The 21,724-nt window shown below is 39.3% G+C and overlaps 1 protein-coding gene across 1 annotated transcript in view; it reads left to right on the top strand.

Moving 5' to 3' along the window:
- The window catches only part of MPP7 (MAGUK p55 scaffold protein 7), a 231,850-nt gene that overhangs the window by 202,442 nt on the left and 7,684 nt on the right, over positions 1-21,724 (top strand). The window contains exons 13-16 of the mRNA XM_055430192.2: positions 11,113-11,193; positions 17,912-18,005; positions 19,720-19,828; positions 20,881-21,024. Coding sequence (XP_055286167.2) covers positions 11,113-11,193; positions 17,912-18,005; positions 19,720-19,828; positions 20,881-21,024 — 428 coding nt within the window. The remainder of the gene's footprint in view (positions 1-11,112; positions 11,194-17,911; positions 18,006-19,719; positions 19,829-20,880; positions 21,025-21,724) is intronic.

Raw genomic sequence — 21,724 nt, 5'->3', positions numbered from 1 at the left:
GAACAAGTGTTGGTAAAAGATAGTTTTTAATAATGCAGAAGTTTTAAAGTCCATATTATTGCATTATAGCAAAAGAGACTTAATGGAGAATACTGGTCTTATTTTTTTTGTGACGTTAAAGTACATATTATACCCAGGCAAATAGAATATCCTGTATCTCTATGTGAAATAGAGAAAGAAAATCACGTTAAAATACTAAATTCATACAAACTACTTCTCGTTTCTACTAAAGGAAGGGTTTGGAAACCTTTTAAAATCAGGAATGTTTGTACAGGTGGAGGTGTGGAAGTGGCCTTCAGCTGTGTCTTTTGTCTTCTGCGCTGTGGCCTCTGTAGACTTGGTTTCTAAGAATTTCCCATTATTCACTTTCTTCTATGTGCTCACCACTCAGAAAATCTTCCAGCTTGTCCCATATGGTACTGTTAAAGGTATCCGTTTATTGTCTCGAGAAATCTCCGTCTATTAGGTCCCATGATGGTATAGTGCAGGACAGTGTGGACGGTGACAAGCAGACTTCTGGGCAGGACAGGCCCATCCCTGTTCAGTTCTGTAATTCAGTATCTAGGGACACGACACCTGCACTTTTCACATTTACTCTGGCTGCACTTTCTTCATCTAAAAAATGAAAATAGCAAGATCACCTGCTTTCTAAGTTTGTTTGAGAGCTAAAGGAAATATTTACAGTGGGTTTAGACCAATACCTGGCCCTACTAATGTTTTAATAAAATGGAGCTCTTGTATCTTAGCTAAAAATACTATTGCAATGTTCAAATATGAATAGGCCTCTGCTGATTTGGAAGCTCAGTGTTCAAAATACTTAATAAATTAGATCATTTAGCTGTTTATCATCATCTAAAAGAGAGTGTCTAGCAGTGAATTAAAATTTTGAAAATTCTCATTGTTCTTGTATTAACTGTTTGCCTTTCCTGATTGTAAAAATTATATTTAAAAAATAGTTCTCAGATGCTGTAACGTGTGTGTGCTAAGTTTTCAGTTGTGTCCAACTCTTTGTGACCCCATGGACTCTAGCCTGCCAGGTTCCGCTGTCCATGGGATTCTCCAGACAAGAATACTGGAGTGGGTTGCCATGCCCTCCTCCAGGGGATCTTCCTAACCCAGGGATCGATCCCACATCTCTTATGTCTCCTGCATTGGCAGGCAGGTTCTTTACCACTAATGCCACCTGGGAAGCCCATAATGTACAGAGATGCAAAGAATATAAGCATATTCCTCCAGTCTCATTTGTTTCCTCCCAGTATTCGCAAAGCCACTGGGAATAATGGTGTTTGCCCTGAAACTGTTAGATAAGTATCATTAAAAGGCTGTTCACAATCTATACATTTTTTTTTACCATAATATTGTGTGATTTTAATTCTTGGACTTAATGTTCAGGAAGTTAAAATCATCCAATTTGTTCACATGACAAAAATATGACAGGGGACTTTGAACCTTGATCAGAAGCATTTAATTTTCTCTTCATTTTGAAAAGATGCTATTCCAAGCCACATTTCAGCCACTAAAACAGCTGTGTGACAGTTTCTGTTATATTCCCCTCTGCATTTAAAAGTATTTTCCAAAAGTATGTTAAAACTAAGTATACTAAATTCAGTGTATTTTCTATATAAGTGTTATCTTTAGCGAAACCTGACTTTTTAAAGAGTAAAGTAATAAAGCCAAATACTAAGTGTGTGTTTGCAGGGAGAAAGCTTTGGTGTTAAAAAGCTACTAAAACATTTCACAGCTTAAGGCAGTAAAGAGCACAAATTCATCTTGCGGATAGTCAGACAATTTGTGACTTGTTCTGTCTGGTTATGAGACATAGGAGGAAACTGACAATAAATCTTTCTGTATATTTCACATTTCTAACTTGAGCATGAAGTACTATTCCTTCTCCTTTCTGTGGAGTCTTGTATGTCGCCTAAAGTCTGCCTTGGGGAAGTAGTTTGAATAAATCGACCTTTATAAGACTGTCACAATTTTCCCATAAAACGGGCAAAACAAAAAGTCTTCCACATAAAGCAGAGAGGAAAGTAAGCAGTCAAGACTAACTGTAAATGTTAATATGTTTATCAGAACTCCTGTAACTTTTGTTGAAGGTTGATTGAATGTTGGTGGGAATTAAGAGTCTGCTCTGCAGGGTTTTATATGGACAAAGTTATAATTGAGTCTATGAATGTGTGATGGATTTAAAATTATAATCCTTGTACATAAGAGGTAAATATGATCTTTATTAGAAGCACAGTTGGCTTTTTATGCTGTTGGTCTGTCTTACATGTTTACACTCTGGCAGCCTTTCTGGGCATAAATCACACTGATGTTCGTTCAGTGGATTTGTGTGGGAAGGAACAGACGGTACCTGGCACTGTTCTAGATCGGTGAGTCCATCACTGAGGAGCACAAACATTGTTTCCCTGGGAAGGGCATATAGACAGAAAACATATTCATAATACATTATTAATAAATAATAAAGTCAATCATATTGTACTTAGAGGTTGATAAATGATGTAGAAGAACATAAAAGCAGAGTAGAATCAGGGGACTTGGGCACTGGCCATTTTAAATAAAGATCATGGTAGCTTCATTGAAAACGTTGCATATTTGAACAAACTGTTAAGGAAATTATCCCTGTTCTATTCTACTCAGGTAAGAAAGACTCAAGGATGGTTTTATCTTGCCTTTTAGTTTTATTACACTCTGGTCATAACCCTGAGTCAAGGGTGAGACAAATACTTAAAAGTCATTCTTATCTAAGTCTGGTGTAATAGCTGCTTTGGAAAAAATAATGCTGTTTCAACAAGCTTCCCACTTCCTTTTTCTTTTCGTTCTCCTTCTCCTCTTTTTCTTTTCCTCCTCCTCCTGACAGCACCATAAAAATTGATGCCTCATTAATTGCATTTTTCTCTCACTATGAAAGCAAAAGAGAAAAGAAAATCAATTTCTCTCAAGGCTCGTTATGAACTGCTAAGTTGCTATGTTTTCTATGTAGTTTGATTCCCAGGGAACTTTAAATTGAGCTTTATAAACAGATCTGGCACTCCCCAACACAAAAATCCAGCCACCCACTAAATGTGATCATTATAAGATTGTGAGTCAAATAGCTTGCTTTTATTTTATGCCTCGAGCAGCAAATACAGTAGTGCTACAATATGATAAGCAGACTTTTTATAACATGGGTCTGATCCAAGGGATACCCAGAGATTTCATTTGATTTGTTTTGCAATAAATCAAATGAGTAAGTGTGGCTTTTTTAGGTCACAAAAACAGTTTGGATATTTATTGCAGTCTTCAGTAATTCCGATGTTTCATTGGATAGTAAGAATGACAAGTCTGGCCAATACCATAAAATGTCTGGGAGAAAATGCAGGATTGTCATGTTAAGCAGTACAGGTACACTGGAGGTAAACATGCGCTAAAAGCTGCATCTGTGTCAGTTGCTGTCCACGTAATGTACCATCTTCATGTTTGTGCCAGTCTGTTCAAAGATCAGTAACAGAAGTGAATAGTGCTTGGCCAGAGCAACAGATTTCTTTCCAATATACAATTTACTATTAGACGTAAATAAAAAGTACCTTATTCATACACTATGGCTTTTAGATGAGTGTACAGTATGTTAAAACTAATTGGGCTAATCTCTACCTACCTGAATCTCTTTCTCAGAAGTTTATTTCCTAACAGATTAATACTATGATTTTTAGCATATTGACCTTTTAGGTGTAAGGTACCACCCATCCTGACGTACATTATTAAATTCATCAGCCTTAAGAAAAACTACAACTAAATTCTGTGCTTGATGTTACAAATTAGAAGTTGCTGCTGCTACTGCTGCTAAGTCACTTCAGTCGTGTCTGACTCTGTGTGACCCCATAGACAGAAGCCCACCAGGCTCCCCCTTCCCTGGGATTCTCCAGGCAAGAACACTGAAGCGGGTTGCCATTTCCTTCTCCAATGTGTGAAAGTGAAAAGTAAAAGTGAAGTCGCTCAGTCATGTCTGACTTGTAGCGACCCCATGGACTGCAGCCTACCAGGCTCTGCCATCCATGGGATTTTCTAGGCAATAGTACTGGAGTGGCTTGCCATTGTCTTCTCCAAAATTAGAAGTTACTTTATGCTAAATCTTTGTAGGTCTACATGAGTGTCATTTGAAAAAAATACCATAGTTCATTGGTCTCTGTAAACATGATTTTCACAATAGTAATACATTATTGTTCTAGTAAATAATTACTCACTGTTCAGTGACTCAGACTTTGTGCTATAACATAAATAAGTAGATGGTTGAAGTTTCAAGTACACTGTCAGAGAGCGTGGCTTTATTTATTTTTTTGATGTAAGATCATCATAGCCTCTTACATAGAGTATAAGAACACCCTCATCCAACAACATGAGAGATGACTCTACACATGGACATCACCAGATGGTCAATACTGAAATCAGATTGATTATATTCTTTACAGCCCAAGATGGAGAAGCTCTATATAGTCAGCAAAAACAAGACCTGGAGCGGACTGTGGCTCAGATCATCAGATCCTTATTGCAAAATTCAGGCTTAAATTTTAGAAAGTAGGGGAAAATCACTAGGCCATTCAGCTAAGACCTAAATCAAATCCCTTACGATTTTAAACAGTGGAAGTGACAAATACATTCAGGGATTAGATCCGGTAGACAAAGTGCCTGAAGACCTATGGATAGAGGTTTGTAACCCTGTACAGGAGACAGTGACCAAAACCATCCCTGAGGAAAAGAAATGCAAAGAAGGTAAAGTGGTGGTCTGAGGAGGCTTTACAGATAGCTGAGGAAAGAAGAGGAGTAAAAAGCAAGGGAGAAAGGGAAAGATACACACAACTGAATGCAGAGTTCCAGGGAAGAGTAAGGAGAGATAAGAAGGCCTTCTTCAATGAACAATGCAAAGAAATAGAGGAAAACAATAGAATGGGAAAGACTTCAAATTTCTACCGCATGCTGGGATTCAGAGTGTGTAGGGTTCTGTAGTTGTCCTTTAAGAGTTGGGTCTCTATTCCCCACAGCTCTCTGGCTCTCCTGAAAGTAAGCCCCTCTGACCTTTAAAGCCAGAAGATTTGGGGGCTCATCTTCTTATGTAGGACTCCCAGGCTAGGGAGCCAGATGTGGGACCCAGATGAGTTGCTCTTTGGGGAGAACCTCTGCAATTGTAAATTTCTTCCTGTTTGTGGGTCACCTGCCTGGGGGAGTGGGTCTTGGCTATACCTTGTCTCCACCCTTCCAGCCCATCTTGTTGTGGACTTGTTATATCTTTAGTTGTGTAAGATCTTTTCTGCCCGTCTTCAGGTTGTTTTCATTGATAGCTGCTTGTAAATATTTTTTAATGTTGGTGCGCTCATAGTGGGAGGTGAGCTCGGTCTTCCTCCTCCACCATCTCGACCCCACCCTCCAAAATCTTTCTTTATAAGATAAAAATAAAGACATTTTTACATTAGTTAATGGGCATATTTTCCTAAATGGAAAGCTTTAAATAGAAATTTTACTAGCATCATTTTATTAACCCCCAAATGGGCTGTATTTCTGTGGCTGAAATGAATGAGCCTTTATATAAAACCACACATAACACATTTGCCTACTCTCAGAAAGGAGTTACTAATTAAATGCATTCAAGTATTTAAAGTAATATGCCTTGCTGAAGAACACAAGACATATTATCATTGCGGTGGTATTCTGGGTGAAAATACATAATAAAATCATAATCTGCAGCCAAAAAAGAAAAATATATACCTTTCTAATTATCTTACTTCTCCACTTGATGTATTTTTTACAAGAATTTCAATTAATGCAGATGACTCATGGCTTTATTCTTTCTAGAATTTGCATGCAAAATGATTTTCTAAATTCTTATGAGATTAAAAAAACAACAGATACTTATTTACGTTTCTGCTTTGAGTAGAGTCATTCCTTTGTTTTTAAAGCTAGCAAGCCCATCCACTGTATGAATAACATTTACCGCATGCATTCCAAATTAGTGAACTCCAAAATGATTTTTTAATGTGCTTTTTTGGCTTCTCCTTTGATATCATCAGTCCGTTTGATTTTCCTTAGTCCTGAATCAAGAATCTGAATAGACATGCCCTGTGTATGCTGTCCAGACCTGGTATGCTTGTCATGTTCATTAAGTTTAGTTTAGAGTTCTCAGAAGTTCTGCATAGAGTAAGTTTTGAGTTCACCAGATTTGACTTCTGCTGTTTTTTGTAGCCTGAGTCTTGTATTCCACAAGTATAACTTTTCATCACTGTTTAAAGTGCAAGGCAACTTGGAATAGGGTGAAAGACTCTGTGAAGTTATGGGTCACAGCTACAAACAGCTGAGCACCTCGTTACCTGAGCCTGTGTCCTGTCAGCATTCTTTCGATAAGATGATGGATTGAGTGGAAAGAATGTGGGCTCTTGAGCAGACACACAGGCTTCTGAATACCAGCTAAGCCACACTCCAGATGTGTGATCTTGGGAAAATTACTTGCCCTTTCATCATCTCGGTTTTCTCATCTATAAAGCGAGGATAATGATGCCTTTCTTGCAGGGATGTTTTGAAGACTAGTCATGGTGTATGTGAACCACGTGACACAAGCCTGACCTCACTGTATCGTCATCATCTTTGCCTTTCCAAAGCCTGCTGTCTGTGATTTAAATACGTGCTATTTAGACTGTCTTCTCTGCTTCTCTTTAGCATGAACAACTACTTGCTCAGTCGTGTCCGACTCTTTGCAACCCCATGGGCTATACAGTCTGTGAAATTCTCCAGGCCAGAATACTGGAGTGGGTAGCCATTCCCTTCTCCAGGAGATCTTCCCAACCCAGGGATCAAACCCAGGTCTCCCACATTGCAGGCGGATTCTTTACCAGCTGAGCCACAAGAGAAGCCCTGGACAACCACAGCTGGACACAAACTCTAGAGTAACTTATTTGTATACACATGTGTCAGTGCATTTCACCAACTGTGGTAAAAAATTTATACACTGAAAAGCAGATGAATGTGTCTCGTTATAGGCGTATGAATGAACCTAACTCTGTGTGCATCTCTAAGCCAACTGTGGTGTAAGCAATCTAAATACAAACCAGTCAGCTAAAAATGTGAGTGTATGCCCTTCGATCCCTGGAGAAGGAAATGACAGCCCACTCCAGTATTCCTGCCTGGAGCATCCCATGGACAGAGGAGCCCAGTGGGCTGCAGTCCAAGGGTTGCAAAGAGTTGGATGCGACTGAGCACATGCCCTATGGCAGAGAACAGGACAGGAGTGTAGATATAAGATGTAATCTTAAGGTTAGGATCTAAAAGAGGAAAACACCCACAACACCCACAACTTCACTAGTATGGATAACAGAATTGATTCAAGGACCTGGCAGGGAGAATGCTGTTTATTGGTCTGCCAGGCAATTTTGTATAAGAATGATTAAAATTACGTCCCTATTTTGGTTATTTTGTGAGAGTATCGCACACAGTATCCCACCGTGAAGATAATGTCTTCAAATAACCTAATCTAGGGGAAATTTTTAAAATTATTTGCCACTGCACATTCTTGGCATGGTCTGTGTGTGTGCAATAAAGCAAGGTCCCTAGTAAGAGTTAGGGCTGGAATTGAAAGTAGTCCAAATTTAAGGGTATCACGTTAAAAAGCAGCGTACTTTCCCCCCACTAATTCAAACATACCTAGTTTTTTCCTCCAGAGTTAAAATAAATCACTGTGGTTTTTTGGCATGGGTAGAAGAAGAAAGAAAAAAAAGAAAAAATGCTAGACTTTCACTCAGCAAATTAGCTCACACTCTGGGAAGTACTCCAGAACTTAGACCTGCTGAAGGAGCAGTGAATTCATGTCCCCCTTTAGTTCTTGGTGCCTTGGTGGGCAGCAGGCAGGCCAGGGCCCACCCACTAGTTAAGTTTTAGTGTTTTCTTTGCTTCTTTTTCATTTTTTGGGAGCATATACAGTCAGGTTTGCATCATCCACAAAGCATCGTAAAACCCCTTTTCTTGTTTTCTGTTTTTATTTAAAGGAGGAAGTTTGAGCACTTACTCAAAATGTTGTTGGTCCCTTCAGAGGAGATAAAACCCATCAGTCCCTGCATGGTGCCTGGGTTTTGGAGACAACCGATCAGTGCTCATCATTTTTTCTCCCCTCTGCTTCACTCACAGGGAGACCCCCACCCTGCACCTCCTTATCACACTGTTCTCCTTTCCTGAACTTAGGGGGACAGATTTCTGTCCCTTAAATTCACTGTTGCAGAGGCAAATCCATCACCCTCCCTTCTGCTTGTCTTAAGATTCAGGAGCCAAGCTCAAATGTGAGCTCCACCAACCTCTGTTATGACTTTGAGCATGTTATCTAACCAGCCTATCCAGACATTCTAGGTATAAACACTTCTTCCTTTAACTCCCACGCCTTGGGTTCATTGGTAAATAGTTTTACTTCTGTCACAGCATAATGACTGTAGTGAAGTGAAGGGTTAGTTGCTCAGTCGTGTCCAACTTTTCGCAACCCCATGGACTGCAGCCTACCAGGTTCCACTGTCCATGGAATTCTCCAGGCAAGAATACTGGAGTGGGTTGCCACACCCTTCTCCAGGGGATCTTCCTGACCCAGGGATTGAACCTGGGTCTCCCACATTATAGGCAAATTCTTGACCATCTGAGCCATTAGGTGCTCAGTAATTACTGAATGTAACTGAAATAAATAAACTAATGAGTGCCTACATTTTGCAAAGGAAGCAATTGGTGAACAAACAGATGACATCACTGAGTCTGTTAGAGGATAAAGACAAGTAGACAACTGAGTGGCCAGAGTGTGATCTATTGATGCCCAAGTACAGGGAGCACAAGAAAATGGCATTTGACCCACATTTAAAGTGTTAGGGGAAAATCCCACAGCAAAGATGAATCCCGAACAACAGGCGTGACTTAGCAGGCCAGGAAAGGACAGGACTGTTTCTACAAAAGTGAGAGGCATGTGATGAGGACCCAGCAGCACAAAGGAGAATTGGCTACATTCCAGGACGTGGGGGGTCTCATGTAGCTGGAGTGTGCGGAGAAGTGAGGATGAAGGTTATGGAGAAACACGTGGCTCCCAACATGCAACCTGTGCAGACCTGTCAAAGGATTCATATTTGACTGTCTTCTCGGTAGAGGAAGAATGGGTGATGCTGGTGAGAAGGGACTAAAGCCTAGAGATGCTGGGACAGGAGTGTGCAGTGACTTGGAGGAGAATCTGAGGTTAGGGGGAGGTGTTTTTGAGTCTTCCTGGTCATTCTTATTGTTTTAAGGTATGTGACAATATTAACTTTTTGAGTATTGTTGGGAAGGAGCTTGAAACAGAAAGCAAGAGCGGTGAATATGCAGGAAGAGAAGTTCCTAAGAGAAGGCGTCGGGTGTGCACTGGAGAGAAGGCTGTCTGTGGGGGGTGTGGTCAGATCTAGATGTGTGTGTTTGCGGGGAGGACTCTGAGTCATGCATGTGTGGGCATCCTGTTCTCCATGTCGCTGAGGTCTCCTGAGCCTGATGCGGTGATGGGAGCCCTAGAAGATAGGTTCATCAGCGTCAATCTAGAGGGCTGACCTTATGGGGAAGGGAAACAACAGAATATGATTTCTGCTCTCACGGTGCCTCTGTTTGGTGGTAGGAAAGAAAGTGAAGCTGCTCAGTCATGTCCAACTCTTTGCGACCCCATAGACTATAGTGTACCAGGATCCTCAGTCCATGGGATTTTCCGGGCAAGAATACTGGAGCGGATTGCTATTTCCTTCTCCAGGGGAGCTTCCTGACCCAGGGGTCAAACCCGGGTCTCCCACATTGTAGGCAGATGCGAGGCCATTAAGCAATGCATCCTCCAGTTGTTTGTTATGATTTTTAAGTATTATGAGGGAGATGTCAGGATACTCTGATAACTTAAGGATGAGACACAGGGGCAGGAGAGACACTCCTGAGAAAGGGTTGTTTGAGCAGAGCTCTGAAGGATGCATCAGAACTACCTGAGGCTTCTGCACTGCAGGCCAATTCTTTACCCACAGAGCCACTGGGGAAGCCACCTGGGGCTTCAGCTGAAGGGAAGAGTGGAGGTCACTAAACAGACCCTGATGGCAGCGCTGTGGGCAGCTAGCTGTCCAGGGCTTGTGTCCTTCTGACTTTCGATTTCAGACCTGTGTTTGAGACTGCTCTTTGTTTTCTGGCTCCTGTCTCCTAATCACTTCGTGTCACTCTCCCAACCTAGTTATTTTCTCTGCAGGCCGACTTCACGCACCATCCCTTACTCTTCAGCTTTTACATATATGCCTTGTTTACTCGAGACTATTCAGTTGGTGCCCACTGATTTGAATATGTGAGGTCTATGCTTCCCTACTGGCTCAGACGGTAAAGACTCGCCTGCAATGCGGGAGACCTGGGTACGGTCCCTGGGTTGGGAAGATCCCCTGGAGGAGGGCATGGCAACCCACTCCACTTGGTGGGCTATAGGCCATGGGGTCGCAAAGAGTCAGACACCACTGAGCCACTAAGCACACAGCACAGCGCAAGGTCTATGCAAGTTTTCAAAGACTTAAGGACCAACTGAGAATATACAGGGTTGCAGAGGGTCTTGACATGGTGCTGACAGTTGTACAAATTTAAAATGGATAACTAGGTTTGCACCTAAAATCAAGGTTCAAAGATTTTCTTTTACTAAGATAAAAAAATATTTAAAATTGAAGGGATCCCTATCCAGACTGTGTAATTCCACTTTTTTAAAGGTGAACCTATTTTTTAAGCTCTTCTGGATACTGTTACCTGTTAATATACTCAAATACTCTTGAGTATGTTTCACTGAAAACAAAGATTTCTAATCTTTTTAATGGCAAGGTGGGAATTTAAATTTGAAAAGTAGAAAAGCGAAATACAAAAAATAATTAAAAAATTAGAAGTAGAAAAACCACCAGATAACTCCTAGCTTTTTCTTATGTATAGGTAACTCCCTAGTTTTTTCTTATGTACGACTTGACTAGAGATAATCTCTTTGGGATGCATATGAAGTTGGATACACATTTTCAGTCTGTCTCATGGATTCAGGTCAGTTGTAGGAATCTTTCTATGGTGCTTTGTTGAGGGATGAATTTCTATTATCCTGTCTTTCAGGTCCTGTTGGAGTAGGTTTGAATGAACTGAAACGAAAGCTGCTGATGAGTGACACACAGCACTATGGTGTGACAGTGCCCCGTAAGTTCTGTACTGTTTGATGCTACGCTTGCTGGCCCAGCACTTACACAGCATGCATGCTGCAAGCTGGCTACCAGCATTCACAACTAGTCTTCACCCCAGCCCTGGGGAGGACAGAGTGACCTTACCCACATTTTACAGAGGAGGAAACTGAGGCCTGAAAGTTCAGGGAAAAGCCCCAGATTACACAGGCAAGGTATTTGTTGATTTCAGCTTCCCTACTCAGTTTTTATGGTGAATTTTAGTACATGTATGACATTAAATTATTACTTACAAGTTTTCTTCTAAATAGAAGTGTATTCTACTTCTTTAATTTCCAGAGTTTTCAAACAAGCTTTAAGACCAGAAGGACCAAACTACACAGCTAAATGAGGCTTCTTGTAATATAAATGTTTCTTAATTACTTTTCATATTGTAGTCATTGACATATAGTAAAATGAGCTTTTCATGGCCATATATTCTGAATGCGGTAGGCTTCTTTTCAGTATAAAGAATAAAGTCTGTTTTTATAAAACTGGTTTTCACAGGCATGCTTACAAATGAAACATGATCCTGGAAGCATTTTGATATTCAGAATAAATGCCACTTAACTACTTAATAATTTGTTGATATTAGGGAGCCATCTAAAAGACTAGATTGAAATGTTGGCTTTTTAAGTGGTTTTTAGTAATGTTAAAAAAAGTTGTTTGTATATTGCCCTTAGCAGTGTTCTTCAGTTTTGGGCGAGTTTGACTCTATTTTTAAAATAGTTTTCTGTTACCTCATTACTATATTTTTCCAAGTTATTGTTTATAATCATTTTCAGCCATAAGTTATAGGGTTGCTAATTTCTACCAACAGAGATGAAAGTGAAGGAAAAATGGAAATATGGAATTAAACAGTTTTCTTTTTATTTTTTCTTTAATTATGCACTACTCTCACAAAAGCTGAATTGTAATATGCAAGTCATTAGAAAATCTTGAGAAACAATAAACTTACAGGTGAGTGATTACAGATAAATCCTAGAGGAAAAGAGATTACAAAGGAAAAAACAAAGTTAATAATTTACTAGTTTCTTCCTTGCCTTTGTCTTCCTTTGTCCTCCCAACAATGGTATAAGATGGTCAATATCCCCATCTCACAGAGGAGGAAACAGGTGAAAAGGTACTTACCCAGAAGTTCTGTAGGCAGTAATCACACTTGATTTGAAACCAGGTTTCCTCCCACATAACACTACACGAGCCTTTCCAGCTCCAGGTCCCCTTTACTGTAGCCCAGTGAGTGTGTGCACTAAGTCACTTCAGTCGTGTCCAACTGCTTGCCACCCTATGGACTGTAGCCCGCCAGGCTCCTCTGTCCATGGGATTCTCCCGGCAAGAACACTAGAATGGGTTGCCATGCCCTCCTCCAGGGGATCTTCCCGACCCAGGGATTGAACCCACGTCTCTTATGTCTCCTGCATTAGCAGGCGGGTTCTTTATCACTAGCACCATCTAGAGTAAAAACTAACTTCTTTTGAAGAGGATAAATCTTAATAAGAGTGTCTATCAAATGTAACCCTTCCGGGTAGTTTTGATATTATTCAAGGCACCTTGGACTTCCCTGGTGGTTCAGATGGTAAATAATCCACCTGCAATGCAGGAGACCCAGGTTCAATCCCTGGGTTGGGAAGATTCCCTGGAGAAGGAAATGGCAACCCACTCCAGTATTCTTGCCTGGAGAATTCCATGGACAGAGGAGCCTGGTGGGCTACAGTTCATGGGGTCACAAAGAGTCACCACGGCACCTTGGACTCAGTGTATCCATCTATTAAAATATTATCTACATCAAAAGCTGTTACAGAAATGAACAACATCCAGAAATGTTCTAGGGCTGAGACTCCCCAAAGAAATCCCTAAAGGAGTAATTATCCTTCTTAAACAGGTGCTAATGTCAAAAGATCCCCAGAACAATGTTTTCCATACTTGCCTGATAATAAGAATCCCTTGAGGTTCCAGAGAGATTCTCCTTCTGGAGATCTGACAGAATTCCTGAAAATCTGTGTTCATAGCCAGCATCCCAGGTGACTCACTGTATTAGACATGTGTGGGAAATACAGCCATAGTATCAAGTGTGGATGATTTAATTAATTAAAGAAGATATTTTTAAGAGCAGTTTTAGAATTTTAGATAGGTTTGGACTCCCTAGGTGGCACTAGTGGTAAAGAATCTGCCAGCTGATGGTTGGGAAGCTCCCCTGGAGGAGGAAATGGCAACCCACTCCAGTATTCTTGCCTGGAAAATCCCATGGACAAAGGAGCCTCGCGGGCTACAGTCCATGGAGTCTCAGAGAGTTGGACACAACTGAAGCGACTTAGCACGCAGCAGGTAAAAGACTTTATTAGGCAGAGTCATGATTATTTGGAGAAAAATTGCTTTGATTATACCACCAGTATTCTGTTTGATGTTTAACTCCATAATCTCCATTCCCACAACCCCCTTTTCATCCTTTATATTGGTGATTTTCTCTTTTTATCTTGATCAGTGTGACTCAGTTTTAAAATTTTGTTTTCCTTTATTATTTTCTAAAAATATTTTGTTAATTTCTGTTCTTTACTATTTTACATGTGAAAAGAATGTGTATTCTGCTGTTACTGGACGTGATGCTACATAAACATTAACTAGACCCAGAAGTTGGTAGTGGTGTTCAGATCACCTGTGTCTTGCTGACGTTTTGTCTAGTCCTATCAAATGTTGCAAGAGGGGCACTGAAATCTCTTACTCTGATTGTGAGATTGTCCACTTCTCCATTTAACTCAGTCCAATTTTGCTTTGTTATTATGTGTGTACAAATTTTAAATTGTTATACATGTATCTTTTATCATTTTAAAATATTCTTTTCTTCCTTGAGGTATCTTATCTAAGTAGCCACTTCAGCCTTCTTATGCTTACTGTTTACATGGTATATCATCTTCTGTTTATTATCAACATATCCGTGTCTTTGTATTTAATGTGTCTTTCCTGTAGACCACTTCAGCCTTCTTATGCTTACTGTTTACATGGTATATCATCTTCTGTTTATTATCAACATATCCGTGTCTTTGTATTTAATGTGTCTTTCCTATAGACCTGTGGACAGTATGTACTGGGATCTTGCTTTTTCACCCATTCTATGGCTCTCTGCCTTTTAAGAGAAAATATATAGACTATTAACATTTTTTGAATTGATGAGATGATTTAAGCCACACTTTTATTATTTGTTTTCCATTTATTCCCTTTGTTTTTTAATTCTTTGTCTACTTTGTGAGGGTGGTATTTGAATGCTCTTTAGTATTCTGTTTTACCTAGTGGTTCTCTGCTTATATCTCTTTGCATTGCTTTTTTACTGGTTGCTCTAGGGATTACAATATGCATATATCTGACCATTCACAGTTTAAGTAACTTTGTGACATTTTACATAAAATATAGAAATCTTGCAATTATGTAAGCCCCTAAACCTCCACTTCTTTTTGTGTAGTTGTCAAATGTATTATATTTGCATATATTGAAAACTCCAACAGATAATATTATAACTTTCACTTTAAATCTGTTTTATGTATTTTAAAGAACTTAAGCAGAAAAAAGTTGACTTCTATTTTTACTCAACTATGTATTCTTCCTGTTCTTTCTTCATTTCTGAAGATATGCTTCCTTCTTAACATTTCCTCAGTTTGAAAAACTTCCTTGAATATTTCCTTTAGCACAGATCTGCTGATGAATTCTACTAGTTTTCCTTCATTCAAGAAAGTCTTTATTTTGCCTTTAATCCTGAAAGGTATTTTGGTCGAAGGTCTTTTAGTACCTTAACGATGTGATTTCATTGATGTTGTATGCATATGGTAAGAAATCTGTAGTCACTGAACTCACGTATCTATTCCCCGTGTATGTACTGTGATTTTGTTTTTGTTGCTGTTGTTGTTTTCTAGATGCTTTCAAGACTTTTTTCTTTCCTTTTCACTTTGAGTTGTTTGGATGTGCTATGTCCAAGCATTACTGTCTTTGAATTTTTCCTGTTTGGGATTTGTTGAGTTCTGAAATTTGTAAAATGTATGTCTTTAATCAGATTTTAGCAGTTTGGGACGTTATTTCTTCAAATACTTTTTTAAGCCTCAGTCTTTTTCAGTCTTTCTGGCATCCCCATTACACATCTATTAGACATTTCAGTCAACATTTTCATACAGGTCTCTAGGGCTCCATTTATATATTTTTTTTTCAATTTTCTTTCTCTTGGTTGCCCAGATTTTATAATTCCTATTGATCTGTCTTCAAGTTCACTGGCTATTTTCCCTGTCATCTCCATTCTGCTATTGAGCCTATCTAGTGGTTGGTTTTTGTAAAATATATTTCAGTTCTAAAATTTTCATTGTTTTCTTCTTTATAGTTTCTATTTCTTTGCTAAGAATTCATGTTTTCATTCATTTCAGGTGTGTTTTCCTTTACCTTATGAAGCATAGTTGCAATAGTTGCTTTAAAGTCTGATAGTTCTAACTTCTTGGTCATTCAGGGCTGCCTTCTATTATCTTTCCCTTTGAGAAATAAATGCCCTTTTTTTTTCAGTTCTTTTATGTTGAATAATATAAAATTGCATTCTGGATGTTATGAATGCTATGTTGTATTGACTCCAGGTCCTGTTATAATATTCTGAAAAACAGTAATGTTTATAGTAAGCAAGTAACCAACTAGTTTATGTTTATACCATAAGTTTTATCTCATTTTCTATAAATTATGGTTTAAATCTCACTTCAATTCTCTAAGCTTTGCTATGTTGGTTTGGGTTTGCCCTGTCTTGTGCAGTTACGGGATCTTAACTGCAACTTGTGTGGATAGTGCAGGTCTCAGCTCCACTCTCTATGCCTTCTGTACATTGGTTTGGGCATGTTCTGTGCTTCTGCTACTTGTGGGATGGGCTGAAGCTTGTGTATTCAAATCTTTGTTATTGTTTGCTGTTAAGTTGTGTCAGACTTTTGCAACTGCATGGACAGTAACCCACCAGGCTCCTCTGTCTATGGGATTTCCCAGGCAAGAATACTGGAATGAGTTGCTATTTCCTCCTCTAGGGGATCTTCCTGACCAGGGATCGAACCTGAGTCTCCTGCTTGGCAGGCAGATTCATTATCACCAAACCCCCTGGGAAGTGATTCTAATCTTAGTTCACTTCTTGAAACTTTGCTGGTTGGAGTCTGGGCTTCATGTGCACAGCTTAGGGGTTATTCTTAGATTGGTTTTGATTTCTTCACAAAAATGGGAGTATTTCCTTGTCCAGCTTTCTCCCTTCCTGGATTCCTTGCACACTCTACAACACACAGGGGAGTTTTCTTCCTGGTTCTTTTCACCAGAAAGTCAGGGCTTCTGTTGGAATTTAGACACACATTGTTCCATACTACTCTGTGAATGAGCCCACCCATAGGGCAAAGTGAAAGAAAGTGAAGTCACTCAGTCATGTCCGGCTCTTTGCAACCCCATGGACTGTAGCCTACCAGGCTCCTCTGTCCATGGAATTTTCCAGGGAAGAGTACTGGAGTGGGTTGCCATTTCCTTTTCCAGGAGGTCTTCCCAACCCAGGGATGGAACCTAGGTCTCCCTCATTGCAGGCAGATGCTTTACCATCTGAGCCACTAGGGAAGTCCCCCATAGGGCAAAGCTAAAGGGAAATAAAAGTTAAACTTTCCCTTACTGAGGCTGACTCTCTTCCACAGTCTACCTGCTTTATTTGTTTTCAAAGTGCTCAAAACAAAAACAGATGTTTTGGGTTCAGAGTTTTTAGTTGTAATCAGGAGGGATGGACTGCAGTCAGTTTTATACTTGCCACCTCAGCACTGCAATTCCTAAGGGTTTTACTTTTGTTTTTAAAGTTAATACTGTGTTTTCTGCTCCGTTATAATTCAGTAGCAAGTAATTAGGCAAAATCACTAAAAAGTTTAGAAGTTCACTTGTATTTCAAGAAGATGTTTATAATTTTGCAAAGGAGAAATGAATAGAGGTCTTTGATTAGTAAAGCAAACATTAATGGCATACCCCATGTGCCATGTGTAAAATAAAATAATTTCAGAGTTTACCTTTCAACCTAGTGAGCAGTAAACTTGCTTCAAAGAATAAAGAATCAATAAAAGATGATAATAAATGTATTATTTGCAAAAAAGGAAATTTTTCCTTGAGTTTAAATACCATTTTATTTAATTAACCTATTAATGCCCCTTCAGAATAATTAATGGCATAAACACAATGCAATTCAATATTTAATCCACCCTCAAGTCAATATTGGAGAAGGCAATGGCAAGCCACTCCAGTACTATTGCCTAGAAAATCCCATGGAGGAGCCTGGTAGGCTGCAGTCCGTGGGGTCGCTAAGGGTCGGACATGACTGAGCAACTTCACTTTCACTTTTCACTTTCACACATTGGAGAAGGAAATGGCAACCCACTCCAGTGTTCTTGCCTGGAGAATCCCAGGGACGGCGGAGCCTGGTGGGCTTCTGTCTATGGGGTCACACAGAGTCGGACACGACTGAAGTGACTTAGCAGCAGCAGCAAGTCAATATAACTTTAGTATTAGTGGAAAAACTGAATTAATGGGATCCCTATATTTTATTAGCTAATGTGCTTTTAAGTTTTAAAACTTATTTACAAAAAATTCTTTAATCAAATACATAATTTATTTTTTAGTATTTCTCTTAGGGTGGCTGATGTAGATACTTTTCTGAACTCTTTTTAATTAAATCACAGATACCACCAGACCAAGAAGAAGCCAGGAGAGTGATGGTGTTGAATATATTTTCATTTCCAAGCATTTGTTTGAGACAGATGTACAAAATAACAAGTATGTGGAAGTTTTTTTAAGAATTTTCATGAAACTACTGTTTTTAAGCATGTGGCCATATATGCAGTTATAAGCAATTCCATTTGAAGTGAATTTTCACTTTTATAATAATATTTGAAACTGATAAAATATAATTCAATTAGTGTTTATTACTAACCTTTGCCTTTAACTTTTCAATAACCTAGAGCTGTTGTGTATCTGGTTAAGTTGAATGTGTAGGGATTATTTTGAAGAGTAAGGGAATGTTGCTAGTGTATTCCTGTCACATCTTCCCACCCCACTAACTGAATCTTAACACAGAATTAGGATAGAACTTTATTTTAAAAACTAGTAACTGTGTAATAGATCCCTAGATATGATCTCGGGTGGCCTTGGCCTGTAATGGCTTAAAGTGGGGCTTGGTTCCCAGCCAGAAATGGGGCTGGGTCATGATGGTGAAAGCAGCAGATGGTAGCCCTAGACCAATGGTCAGTGACAAGGGTCCTGGCCCTTCGGCTTTGCAGAAAAGAATTTCCACAAAGACGGAAAGTAGTGAAGCAACTGAAGTATTTATTAACAGAAATAAAAGAGTACAGTATGATGTGTGGACAGCCACAAGTGGCCTGAGAGAGAGTCACTGAGCTGCACCCTCATGGCAGTTTAAATTACTTTTGTGGGGTTTTCTTCTGGGTTTCCTTTGACTAATCATTTTGATTTGCCTGGTTCACAGTCCATATTTGGTGTATCTCAGATCCTTCCATATGTGCACATGCATCTCTTAGCCAAGATGGATCCTACCACAAAGGCATATGGGTAGGAAGCATCCCTTAACATAACTCCCCTTTGGCCTCCAAGGAGCCTTTTTCGCACGTGTATGGTCAGGGAGGTCTCCTGACTTTGAGAAATATGTCATCTGGGCAGGGCCCAGACTCCTCCCTTAATTGCCCTGCTATTCTCCTCCTGGAGTTACAGTCAATAGGGAATGAATCTCCCAATCTCTTTATGCTCGTGGGGCGGGCTGGGAGGTGTGGGTAGGGCCCATCTATCTCCTGCCTCAGTTCCAGCATTTGCCACATACCTCTCAGTGGCTCTTCAAAAAGTTAAATAAAAAATAATGTTAATCATCTTACTTATACCATATCTTCTAGCAAGCCCTACGTCTCCTACCCCCAGGTTTTCCATTTGCTTAAGGATGAATATTTTGGCTATCAGGGAGCAATGTGTGTATTAATGCAGGATTGTGGGATTTTATTGAAACATCAAAATGCTTTTTTCATGTTTGGCACAGTGATTTTGAGTTTTTATAGCACGTGATCAGCTGCCCTGGTTCCATTAGCCACCAGCCAGTCCCTCCTCTTATGCTAAAGCTGAAGTTGGTTATTCTTTCGTATGTAGTGAAATTTCAGTAGTTTCTATTGTTTGGTTTATTCACTGTTTTATTGCATTGCATTAGCTCTGAAAAAGAGGTGATGGAAAACATTAGAGTACTGCTGGACTAAAGTACTTCTTTCTGCTTAAGTGTAATACAAGCAAGTGTTACTGATGTGAAAAAGTAAAATAGAAGATTTTTTTTTAGAAATTGACATTCTGAAGTACTTGGACCTCGTTATTTTATTAAGGACAGTTTGAAAATTACATGTTCAGCAAAACATCTTTTATATATATGAATTATGTCTGCCATATATATATGTGTGTATATATACATGTAATTCACAAATGATTCTAATTTCTACAGGTTTATTGAATATGGTGAATATAAAAACAACTATTATGGCACAAGTATAGACTCAGTTCGGTCTGTCCTGGCTAAAAACAAAGTTTGTTTGTTGGATGTTCAGCCTCATGTAAGTGAAGAGTGGCCTAGTCAACACACTTCTAGCCCATCTGAGCATTTCATTATGGGGTAAATCTGAAATCTACTCACTTTTGGCATTTAGGTGCCTTTCCTAAGGTGACAAAAGCATTTAAATGTAATTTGAGACGGCTCTGCTGAAAAAAAAAAAGCCCATGTTGTTAGAAGAAAGCCTGGAGATGTGTGTTTGTAACTCTTATATTCAGTGTTTGCCAAGTATAATAAGTATAATGACTTATTTATTCTATGTATTTTATATATAAAAATATATTACATTGTATGTATAATGTATTCTCCTGTATGCATTATAAGTGTTCATAATTATTGGCAATGGACATTTTGGTTCTCGGTCGTCTTTCGTGGATTTTGGATCTATAATTAGCCTAGAAATGTAAAACTCTGGCAAGAGCCATGGGTGTCTCACAGGAGTTGTACAGCTGCCGGGTAGAGCTCACCTGGCACCCTGGGGACTCGGTACAGGTGGACTGAGAGACGGTGGGTGAAGCAGCTCACTTTCCTGTCTCACCACAGACCACCTCCATCATCCCACCCCCCACCCCGCCGCTGCAGAGGCCCACCCACAGCATGCTTCTCACCACCTGGGAGCAGTGCTGACTTAAAAGCAGGAGACTTGCCCCTGAAGGGGACTCTGAAGGCAGGGTGAAAGAGAAGGGACACCTCATTCTGAGAGCAGGAGGAGGCTTAGATGGCATGGCTGGAAGCCTTGCATGTAAAGACAGTTAACTCATAGCGTCTTTTGGGTATTAGATCTAAGAACTAGCTTTCTGGTATTTTTAGCTGCTTCTCCTCAGTATTTAATGATGGCATATTTCAAAGCATTAAAACTGTCCATTTGTCCAGAGGTATCTAGTAACATTTAATTGTCAACAAATGACTGAACAATAATATAATGAAAGGCCTGCTAACCTTAATTAGGAAATAGTTTTAAGGAATTTTCTCCTTAGAAAGAAAACTCAGTTTTACTACAAAACATACTCCTGATATTATGAAGAAATGAAAGAAAATGTATTTCCTTCCTTGCAGACAGTGAAGCACTTAAGGACACTAGAATTTAAGCCGTTTGTGATATTTATAAAGCCTCCATCAATAGAGCGTTTGAGGGAGACAAGAAAAAATGCAAAGATTATCTCAAGCAGAGATGACCAAGGTGCTGCGAAGCCCTTTACGGTGAGTATGAGGATGCTTTACTGAAAATACATAAGCAGGAGTTAAAGTCAGATATGCGGTAGTGACCACATTAAGGAGACTGAGAGACGAGGCTGTGGTACAAACATCCAGGCAGGACAGAACTGCATTTGGGTACATACATTTTAACTGATTGCCCTGATTGCTTTTTCTGCTGTTGTGAATGGATCTTCATATTACATTGACTCAAAAACTATTTTATATGCTTTTATGCATACTTATAAAATTTCTGAAGGCACATGTGAAAAAACCACTGAGTTTTCCACTAGCCTTATTTTTAAAGGGGAAAATACTGGTCGGTTACTATTAATCATTAATAGTCTAGATGAAGATTTAATAATTTGCCTTTTGTACCAACATCATATATAGCATAATAAAATAAAAAGCATCATTTGGGGTATAGGACAAATAGACTCGTATTGTTCAGTTTGTATTTCCTTTGACTGTTGTTAGAAATGGCATCTGAAACTTTCACAACATTGTTGATGGGCTATACTCCAATATAAAATAAAAGGTTTAAAAAAGAAATCACAGCTGTGGTGGGTTAATGATTAGAATGACTGGCATGGTCTCTGTTTTTTGTTTTTAACCTGAGACAGTGTATTATACTTTAGGATCAAGAGAATGGCAGAAGCATTTTCCCCCTCCCTTTTTAAAGTAACTCATCTTTAACTTTAGTCCA

The sequence above is a fragment of the Moschus berezovskii genome, chromosome 15, assembly GCF_049115385.1.
Source record: "Moschus berezovskii isolate FMDL1 chromosome 15, NW_MosBer_1.0, whole genome shotgun sequence".
Taxonomy (NCBI): Eukaryota; Metazoa; Chordata; class Mammalia; order Artiodactyla; family Moschidae; genus Moschus; species Moschus berezovskii.
This window is presented reverse-complemented; position numbering and strand designations above follow the sequence as displayed.